Genomic DNA, 11,271 nt, shown 5'->3' with positions numbered 1-11,271 from the left:
GTTCCACACAGATTTTCAGGGGAGAACACAAATGAACAACTTTGGTTAGTTTGTGGCAAGTTAACATCTTTATACAGGCAAATGTTGACTTTTCTCATTTTTCTCACAAGACGGGTTTATAATGTTGACAAGGTAGACTTAAAAACATAGGACTGTAATGATATTTGAGTTTCTAACTGGGATACACATGCTTAGCAGAGATGATCTTTGATTTTCTAAGTAACAAATACATCTAAAGTGCTCCCTCCCTTGGGATATGTGAAACGTTCACAGAGCCCACGACTCTGCCTGGGGATTAGTGAGAGTATTTCAGGAGGCCTTTGTTTCTGATCACAAACAGCTGATGCCGAAATTCCTGGGATTCTTCAGGGGCAATTACAGCTAGCTTTGCATGAACAGAGCTTTCTGCTAAATCACAGATGATATTTCTTTTCACATATAATATTTTGCTTATAATAATCAACAGCTGCCACAGTGAGCCTAAAAAACAATTTCATTCATGGATTAATATTTTTGTCGAGCATGCGTTAAAGGTGTTTCTATTATTAACATGTTGCAGAAGACCAATCGAAACCCAAACTTTAACATTCCCATCATGCCCCCATAGCGCATAAAAACACCTTCAGAAAACTGCCAGGATATATTAGGGGGGTAAAAAACAAACAAACCCCCCCCCAAAACTAAACATGCATGTTACTCGAGAGTTTAAAAAAAAGAGCAACTATGCTAGTACCTCATTAGTAAGCAATTAATTAGTCTTTTTTGCCTACGCATGCTTAAGCTTCCTAACGTGCTCTCTTGGCACGAACATCTCCAGGGTTATTAAATGTGGCTACTAGGACATGCGCCAGTGTGAGCCACTGTTAACCATGGGTCTTCATCCCCTGAGATGCTAGAGATATGGATTGATTATTGCGGATTCCAGGATGGGAGTGATGGGATGTGCATTTCAAGTACCTTAGATCCAAGCCAGTAAGCCCAAATAACTGCAATAGCATGTTTATTCCTAGCCTCCGCCTTCAGCCGGCTCAGTTCCCTTCGCGCCTGTGATGCATTTGAAAAGGAGTTACAGAAAAGTTTAAGGCAAGAAAGGTTACTGCTGATTCCCAATGGAGAAAGAGGAAGAGAGACACCGGTCACCATCAAACAGTAAACACAGAAGCGTGTGCCACCACCCCACACCGAAACGTTGGAAAGAGCAAGAGGCAAACACGTGCTCAGGAGCTTAAGCCAGTGAATCCCGAATGGGAGGGTCCGTTGCTCCACACATCACTCCTGACCCGCTGCCTTCCTGGGCGTCTCTGGCCTACCTGGGTACCATGCCAATACGCTGCAATGGTGGTGGCTGCTTCCTCACAGCGCTTCTGATGCTTCAGTTCCCTCAGGATTTTTCGGGCCTAAAGCACAGAATGACCCAGAAAGATAGAAAATTAACACCAAAAAACTAAATCCATAGTGACTTGAAAAAAACTACCTGAAGAGATAATCATAATCCCCCTTCTCAAGGGAAAAATCAGTAGCTTAAGGAAAGGAAAAGGGAAGGTTGCTTTATTAGCCCAAAATGGACCATGAGAAGGTGGTAAATGAAGACATTATCAAGCATGACAGTCTAGCCCCACTCAGATAGACAGCAGCCTCCCACACCCTGACACGTGACAGGAAAAAATCTGACCACAGCAATACAAACTGGACATGGCAGATGGAAGGAACAGTTCTCAGAAGGTGGTCAGTGGATCTCCAATGATCCACCAAAATCCACTTGATCACTTTTATCATTATTGTCTGGAAGGAACTGTAGCTGCACTTTTTTTTCAAAAGAGATGGCTAAAAACTTGCTATAAAATAAAATTATCTCACTGGTTCAGTACTAGTGGCTTCTTTCCAGTAGTTGCTTGAAAATGATTTAGTGGGGGCCAGGAGGACAGCCGGTTTGGAGGCGAACCCTGAGTTCTGCCTCTGAAGTCTCTAGACTGGTCGCCTGGACCCAGGACTCGGTAGTAGGTCAAAGAAAAACCTGTGTGCAGCAATCTCACTTACTCTGAGCACACCAGACTTGTATTTGGCAATTGCTGTGGGACAACCACTAAGCACCTGGGCTGCCCACAGGCCTAGACAAAGGGCAATGGAAACGGCAGGACTCCTGAACCAAGATCTGGCTTGTGGGCTATAGTGTGCTGACTCTGAATCACACTTTGGCAGGAAGGACCCAGAACCAGGTGGTGGGGGCACTAGGACAGCCAGCGCTTAGGATCTTTCAATCATGATGGGGCAGCCTGCAAGATGGTCACAGGGAAGGTATGGGAGGCACTGTGCTGGGGTGCTGACGTATGGCAGGGCTCACAGGTATGGAGGCAACAGTGTGAGACAGCCTTTTGCGCTACAGCTTCCTTCGCAAACGGGGGGCAAGAGGATATTGAAATCATGTACGGTATTATTTCAAGGACTTCCTGCTCAGAGAACAAAGCTCTTGAAAAGAAAGCAGGAAGCAGCCAAGACATGTTGTAGGGCCAGAGCTTGGCCCATAATATTTATTTTTTCCATCTGACTGTTTACAGGGTAGGCAGGAGATGAGGAACCCTCCCCTGCAGGGTGAGCCCAGAGACATCATCCTTTGTAAAGAACATGAAAACCTCACATAAATAAGGATCACTTCTTTTAAACTCACCTTCCAACCCCGGATGTAAGACTGAATTACCAAGGTAGAGCTCTTTATCTGTTGATACCTCTTTTGTTGCTGTAGGATGAAAGGGGAAGATATCAGCAATTCTATTTACATATCCATAACATGCACACTGAGAAAGAGAATTTGCTCACTTAGCGCAATGAACTCTCGATCACCCATATTCTTTCCGGGAACCAATAAGTACAGAAATCAAAATATCCAACAATCCAAAATTATTATGATTAATCCAAAGTTTGCTTCAAGGATGGTAAATATAATTAATTTTGAAATAACTCCGGACCCACCATTGTTAACATCTGTTCTTTGTGTCATGCTGTTATAATACGACGTCGAGCACCTAGCAGACACCCAATGAACACACATGAATGAATACACGCTGAGTTCTGCATCTGCTCCTAAGCCTTCTCTCTTCTTGGTGCCATTTCTCAGCGTGCTACTCACTGGGTCAGCCTCTAACGTCCCCAGTTCCTTCTAGGTTTGCTGCTTTTACTGCCTCAAGCTGGGAAACCAGCTAACAAATTGAAGTCAACTCCTATCCATCGACTAAACTTTATTTATTGAGCTCCTACTCGCCATAGAGCAGAACCCGTGAGGATGTTCAACTGCAGCAGAGGTTATTTCCAGGTGGGGAAGGTTAAGGAAGACCCAGGGAGATCTTCCCAAGAGTCGGCACGCACGCTCGATGCCCAGAGGCCCTTACTTCCAGGGCCAATGCCTTGGAGAGTGGAGGCTGCTAGAACACTATCCCTAGAGAAGTGAGAGCTTACTGTATTTAGCGGGGAATATTCACTACAACGTGGGCATCTGTGATGAAATTTCACAGCTTTTCAAACAAAATACTGAAGCCAGGCTGTGACTCAGACCCTGGAAATGGCAGACTGCCCAGCTCCCTTTCTCTGAGGGGGAACAGATGCTCCCAAGACTCTAGGCTATGTTCTGGAAGCTCAGAGAAAATGAGCAGCAGAACAAAAGAGGGTGCCAGAGAGAAAGGTAAAGAGAACCCTGGGACCCTGTACAAGTCACCACCTTCTCTGGACCTCAGTCTCTTCATCAGTCAACTGAGGAGCTGGAAAATCTCTAAGATTCCACACAGAGTGATAGTCTACGGCTGTAGGGTCTAAACTGTACCTACAATATCCGACCATCACTTCTGACATTCATTTGGTACCTCAATGTCTTCTTTTAAAATTCCTACATGGCTTGAAAATAACTGTCTTTAAAATTCACCTCAAGGAGCCATGAAATATCACAGAATATGGATTTTAAGATGAGTAATAACTGAAAATGGTCATTTGGAACATCTTTGAGTTATTTGGTCAAGGGAAAATCACTGGCTTGGATAACTGTAGTTAACTGGTGGAGGTATTTACAAGCATACCTTGTTTTATTGTACTTTGCAGATATTGCGGGTTTTTTTTTTTTTTACAAATTGAAGGTTTGTGGCAACCCTGCATTGTCAAATGATGGTTAGCGTTTTTTAGCAACGAAATATTTTTTAATTAAGGTATGTACATTTTTTTAAAGATATAATGCTATTGCACACCTAATGGATTACAGTATAGCCTAAACATGACTTTCATGTGCACTGGGAAAGCAAAAGATTTGTGTGACTCGCTTTATTGCAATGTTTGCTTTATTGGAGAGGTCTAGGACCAAACCCACAAAGTCTCTGAGGTGTGCCTGTAGTTCAAATTCTAAAACAGAAATAACACTAGAGCAAAATTAATACTTCCTCTAAAGTTTGGGCTATTATTTATCATTCTAACTCTCAGAATCACAAATTAATGATACATATGGTGACTTTTTAAAAATCTCGAGATACAAAAGCTCCTTATTGGGAGGGAGGGTGGAAACAACACTTGCTATTTTTGGTTCCTTGCCTTTACTCCTCATCCTTCTGATGAAATGGCCCCTTCCAGAAGGTCTTCCTTGACCACCCTATCTAATCTCCAGTCTCCCCATTACTCTTTATCTCAGTTCTCTAGTTCCTTCCTAGCACTTACTCTACAATCTGTCATTGTTCTATTTATTTGCTTAAACGCATATTGTCCCTCACTAGCCATGAACTGTATGAGGCCAGGAATCAGGTTGTTTGGTTCACCTTGCTATCCCCTGAACCTGGCAGAATAAGGGTTTCAAAACTATTGGTAGAATTCAATACAGATGAATTCAGGATGCTTCAAAACTTGGTTTTTCTTAATGACCTCAAAATAAGAAATAATAAAAGGGGTTCCTTGAGGACTGCCTATTTGTGGGTCCTCCCTTTCTTAGGCAAACAGAAAACAGAGCATTATGAATCTGCCGAAGGGCCAAGTACCACTGCTATGTGCAGCCAGGTTGGTGACAACAGTCTTCTGGGCCTTTGCAGGATACATGTTAATGAACCCATCGTTAACGTGGCTGGCTAGGGTCATACTTTAACACTTGTACTGTTGGTTACACTCTTTTAATGTGAGGAAGCAATTTTAAAGATATTCTTTTAAAGATCACATAATTTTTCCTTACTTTTCATTTAAGTAACTCATTAATTTCTAAAACTTGGAAATTATACACTAAAATGTATTACATGAGAACAGGTCAGCATAAATTATGTCCTGATTATACACACCCTTAAAGCAAAACTTCTCTACAGCTGAAAAAGAGGAAGAACACCCTAAAGGAGATTTGATTGCAATTTTAATTCATTTTCCAACTCACTCTCTAGTGAAAAAGCAGAGAATGAAAATGTGTTTGGAAGCAGTGCTCTTATCATTAAAATTCATTTTGTGAGAACGCAATGCCAAGTTCAAGTTAGCCTAGAGGTAAACCTTCAGGTTCCCCTCAAACCTGTTATGCCTCCAATGAAACATCTATAATTGAGTGAGAAAGAAAATTCCCCAAAGAAATTCCATATCAATTAAATAAACATACTTTATTTTGGAGTCTTTTCCCAAAGGGCCAGATATCTGAGGACTAAAGGAGATCCAACCCTTTAACCCAAACCCAGAATTCTACTAAAATGTGGCATTAGCTTTCTGGAATTAAAGCCATTTTCAGTGTTCCTACAATAAATGGAAAACAGCCAATTGTTTGGGAAAATTGACTCTACTATACTCAAAGGGTTAAATGACATTATCTCTTCCAAGCTGATAACCAAATTCAAGATGTAGATCTCCCACTACATGTATCTCCATCAGTGGAAGACAGCAGGATAAACTAGAGCTTTGACGTTGTCCTGGATTCAAACCCCATCTCTGCCTCATAGGAGCTGTTACTTAACAGTTCAATGACTTAGTTTTCTCATCTTTAAAAAAGGGACCAGAAAAGCACCCATTTCACGAGGTCATTCGGAGGATGAAGTATGTAAAAAAAAATACCTACACAGTTAAATACGTAACAAATATTTGCAAAAAAAAGCATCGTGATTACAGCTCAAAAAAATGTCAGGGGCTCTCACCGCGTATCTCCTGTACCAGGCAGCGATCACGATTTGGCTTTTTCTCATCAGCAGGAAGTGTGTGCGACATTTCCACCCCCGATAAATCTTCTGAATGAGAGTGGCCAGGTCCTCAAGACGCTGCTTCCTCAGGTCTTCTAATTTGAATAACTAATAAATAATAGATGGATTTATCAAAAATCCACAAAAACTCGTGGCATATGTGAACATCATTCTCAGGAAATAAAATGTCACAATGTTGGAGTGAACCACATTGAGGAAAAAAAAAATAACTTATTTACAGATATTATGAATAGTAGTCCAGAAGAAAACTATTGGGATGAGTTCACGCAAGATACACAATTTAGAGTACAGTGTTTTAGAATTTATGACGAATCATGTAAGGGCTGAACTGAGCTCTAGATGTACCTTCACACTATCTGTGAGGATGAAATTACTGGAAGGGAGGTGACGGCAAGGTCTCTCTCAGACGATTTGAACACTTTCCTAATTCTCCAAATTTCCAATAAACTGCTATGTAAATTATACTTCATGCTAGTCTATTCAGTTATAAAAAGGCTCCAATGGAGTTCTTCACTAAGTAGAATTTTAAGTGTTCTTTTTAACTTAAAAAAAAATTTAATTTGGGTGCCTTTGTGTACCTCTGAATAGCAGGGTTGTCTTTCCTAAAATTACTGTATAATTCAGATATTACAAATACAGACTGAAGTAACCTCCAATTTTTACGAGTTAGGGAGGTTTTATTGTAATACCAGTTTCTTTATGATTTCTTAAATGCTGTACAATCTATCAGCTCAAAAGTTTTGGTGTTTCATAAAAAATACAAATGTTCTTCCATTATCCCTTATTAAGCCACCCCTTTGGATATTTGCAGAAAAACACAAAAATGTGACATTCTTGGTAGCATCTTGGGTAACATTATAAAGTTAAACATCCTTTAAGAATTTGCCCATATGATTATAACACAAATTCAGAGTGTAACGTTTTGATTACATACTGTTCTTGGGTTTCGAATGAATATCTTTGATCTACCAAAGGAGTACTCTTCCACAGGAATCTCCAATTCATTAAACAAAACCTCCACACCAGCTCTATAAAAATAAATAGAAACAACAAATTTTCTGAGTTACAAAAATAGGCTATCTTATCTTAAAACATGATATTAGGTTCTCAGCAGTATAAAAAAAAACCTTCATTTCCAAGTATAAATGATCTTTCAGTAAGCATCCTTCCATCAAAGAATTTCCAGAGTGAATTCCACAAATTTAACCAAATCTAGTAAGTGCTCAAAAAGCATTTTGGTTTTAGAACTACGTATTCTAAGAAAATATGGTATTAAAGACAATTTCTTGATTTCATTAGCAGAGGTGATCAAATATACCTGTAACAATGGACCAACCAGGGCCAGAAGGGTATGCAAGAAACTCACATCTATTTTGAACCCACTCAGTTACTTCTTGCAAACATTTTAAACACTGCTCCTGCTACTCAGATTGTGGGCAGGTCCCAAGAGTGCTAAGTGCCAGGCCAATGGGATGCAAAAGAACACAGGGTGGGAGCAAGGCCTGGACTTGACTCTGACCTCTCCATCCTGGACCGTGGATTTAACGTCAGACTTTAGTACTAAACTTCGTCCCACCAACCTGTGGACTGGATGCCAGGCTGGGAGTGAATCCTTGTTCTGTGTATTATAGTAGATGCTGACCATAATACCCTGGAAATTAGCAGTGGAAATGAAATAGTACCCAGACCCTACATTATTTGGGTATTGAATTATGCATCAGGGACCACACCATATGTCTGGAGTTTATCTTCTTGTAATACAGGGTGAAGTGTCTAATCCTACTGATTTTCCTGTGAAAGGCCAGGTCCAGTGACAATGTGGAGTCAACACCAGTATAGTGAAAGAAAAATCCCCATAAAACAGGCACGTCTGCCCTCCTGTAGTAGCTGGGAGAGCTTCTGTGGCCTGCAGAAAGGGGGCAACTTCTGGGACTGGTGAGAGCAGAAGGAAGGTCACTGCACAGACAAGGCCTGGTTTCTCTTCTGCAGCAGCCCCCCTGCCAGCACACAAGTTCTCTCTGCATGTAGAGCTCACAGGGGCTGCTCCATGGGATGAGTCTGCAGTGGTCCAGCACTCTGTCTGTGACTGGATGGATGAGTGCAATTTAGGGCAGATGAGCTGAACGCCACATGGCCCCAAGTTCTGCCATATTCTCCAATCCAGCTTTGCTCACAATAACACTGACACTGTGAACCCTATCTGCTCCTGTATCTATTTCTCGGTTGGTACAGACTTGGTCAAAGAGTGGGACCCCCACCCTTCATTCACTCTCTCTGGGGTTAATTCCCCAGAAAAAAAAAAACCCCGAAGAGCTGAGAGCAGTGATCCAAGATGCCTCTAGCTCTACCCTTGTATGAGTCTACACAAATATACCCATCAATTACAAATTCTCCCCCTGCTAACTTGCCACGACATAGTTTAGAAGTTTTATTGTCATACAAGTTCCAAATGTGGATTTGATAAGCCGTGTTTAAACCTTAAAGAAAACCAAGACTTCTATAATTAATAAGAATTAGCACAAAGTGGTATCCTGCTGGAAGATGGTCCAAAACAGAGGTTACAGCCAACTTTTCATAGAATTGTTTTGCCTAAACAGCACGTGAAGAAAACAACATGGTATCTGTATGCTTTAAAACTTCATAATTAAATATGATCAACGAATGTCTTACCTTGCTGGTCCTTTCCAATGAGGCCATGTTTGTTTACAAAGCATTTTGTATCTTTCTAAGCAAGGTTCATAGGCCTGCCTGAAGGCGTAGCCTGCTCTCCTCACGCGGACATTCTCCAAAAGACCCAGATACCTGACCTGATGACATACTAGACCCTCGTTGAAGATGTGTGCTGCCTTTTTATCATTCGGTTTGATACACCTAAAAGATGACACAAATTTTAGGTTTTAAACTCCTTCTCTTATGGATTTATCTGTCCATGTTTTACAAAGCATCATATATAATTATTTCATGGTGAGACAATTATTTATTATTCTTGGAAAACCTAGTCATTTCTTTTGAAATTATTTCAAATCGTTTTACAAAAACCTGAAGATAACTACACTGCAGATACAGCAATAAAAAAGAATAATACGTACAATAACATGCGTAAATATCACTGACATTCTGTTTAATGAAAGAAGTCTGATGTAAAAGAGTACATATTTTGATTCCATTTGTATGAAGTTCTAGAAAAACTAATTCCTAGTGAGAACTCAGTGTTGCTTTACCTCTGGGGAGAGGTAGGGGTGGAGATCGACAGGGAAAGGGCACAAGGGAACCTTCTGGGTTGATAGACATGTTTTATATCTTGGCTTGGATGAGGCTATACAGGTGTATACATAGGTAAAAATTCAACAACCTGTACAATTAAGATTTATATATTCTATTGTATTGTACATACATTACATACCTCAATGAAAAGGTTAAAAATACTGCTGTCTCGCTAAATCCCTATTACCTCCCTCCTTTTCAATAGGGCACTTTGCTGCCCAAGGAAAGCCTACATTTCCCAGCTTCCTTTGCAAGTAGGTGTGGCTATGTGACCAAAATTCTAGCCAGAGCATAAGTAATGTTTGCTACTTCCAGTGTGTCCTTAGAAGGAAGGGACTTGTTCTCCCTTTGCTCTTCTGCTAAATGCTGGCAGGAATGTTGACGAGGTGGAGAGCTATCTTTGACTATATAGATAAGAGGAAATACCCTGGCAACTGCAGAGCCACAACATAGAAGGCGTTGCTCTATTAGCACTGGAGTCTATACACTTAGAAGTACACAAGAAATAACTGTCAATCTTGTTTAAGCCCCTATTATTTCCAGATCTTGTTGGAGCAATCTCTATATCCTAATTAATATATTGTTAAACATTTACAGTTATGTCTGCCTCACTTCAACTGTCAAATTCCACACATACACGTAATATATGGACAACTAAATCTTACCTAGTTTGACCCTGGTGTTTTTATGGTTTTCCTTTTACATTTAGAAAAGTAATGTCTACTTTTTAGCTTAAGGACAAACAGATCAATGGAACAAACTAGTGAGTTTGGATCTAGACTCCTACACATACATTCAATTGATTTTTGATAAAGGCATCAGGGCAAATGAATGAAAATGGAGATTTTTTTCTTTTCAATATGTAGTGCCAAAACAACAGGATAAATATATGGAAAAAATAGACCTTAAAATAAAACTGAAACTGTAAAGACTCTAAAAATATATATATAATAATATATTCACAACTTTGGAGTTTATTAATTAAGACTTCTCAGAGATACATTAAAACCACTGAAAGGGAAGGGGAATAAAGGAACTTTCTGGGGTGACGGGAATGTTCCATGTTTTGACCTGAGTGGTGGTTACCAAAGTGTATACAATGGCGAAAAAACAATGGAGCCATTCACCTAGGATCTGTACGTATCACTCCATGCAACTTATACCTCAGTAAAATAGAATCTTAAGGTTAAAAAAAAAAAGTTTACTCAAATGAGAATAACAAAAACAACTGATCACACAAAGTTTCTTGGTTAATTTTTTTTGAAACTAGGATCCTTAACCTAATATATGTTCTAACCTGTTTGCAATCAAACCAGGGAATTTTACCTATTTACATTTGTTATGAATATAAATACTAGGTCAACAAGTTAAACACAAAAATGTTCTTCACTCTAACTTCCTCATAACTGAATTTTCAAAGACAACTGTAGAAGGTACATGTGGGTGTGCACCTGCCACATGAAATCTGACCCATCAGATACACACCTTCTATTACCTAGTTCACCAAATATACACATCACAAACTCTAATCCTAGTTGGTCTTTACTGAATTTTGAGAACTAAGATGCCCTAGAAGCAAACAAACAAAAAAAAAAAAAAAAGAGAGAGAGAGAGAGAGAGACAGAGACCAGATGCTTTTTAAGGAGTTCTTTCTACTGTTTTGAAAAAATTATTTAGATTGTGTCAGAAATCATTACTTTCTCTGGGCCTATAACTCTCACAGGGAAGAAAGAGGCACATACTTCCTCACACCAGACCTGCAACTGAAGCCCCCAGGTGCTTCAATGCTCCAAGTCAATATAACAAGAATCCAAAATGAATCCAC

The 11,271-nt window shown here is 40.0% G+C and overlaps 1 protein-coding gene across 5 annotated transcripts in view; it reads right to left on the bottom strand.

Moving 5' to 3' along the window:
• The window catches only part of MYO1B (myosin IB), a 182,646-nt gene that overhangs the window by 20,379 nt on the left and 150,996 nt on the right, over positions 1–11,271 (bottom strand). For 3 of the 5 annotated variants that reach the window (XM_033400313.2, XM_004276947.3, XM_033400311.2), the window contains exons 18-23: positions 8,853–9,053; positions 7,117–7,210; positions 6,120–6,269; positions 2,666–2,734; positions 1,311–1,397; positions 958–1,044 (exon numbers count right to left, since the gene is read on the bottom strand). In XM_033400313.2, the coding sequence (XP_033256204.1) occupies positions 958–1,044; positions 1,311–1,397; positions 2,666–2,734; positions 6,120–6,269; positions 7,117–7,210; positions 8,853–9,053 (688 nt within the window). The remainder of the gene's footprint in view (positions 1–957; positions 1,045–1,310; positions 1,398–2,665; positions 2,735–6,119; positions 6,270–7,116; positions 7,211–8,852; positions 9,054–11,271) is intronic. The other 2 variants (XM_033400310.2, XM_033400312.2) reach the window with 1 other exon arrangement.

The sequence above is a fragment of the Orcinus orca genome, chromosome 7 (genome assembly GCF_937001465.1).
Source record: "Orcinus orca chromosome 7, mOrcOrc1.1, whole genome shotgun sequence".
NCBI classification, from domain to species: domain Eukaryota; kingdom Metazoa; phylum Chordata; class Mammalia; order Artiodactyla; family Delphinidae; genus Orcinus; species Orcinus orca.
This window is presented reverse-complemented; position numbering and strand designations above follow the sequence as displayed.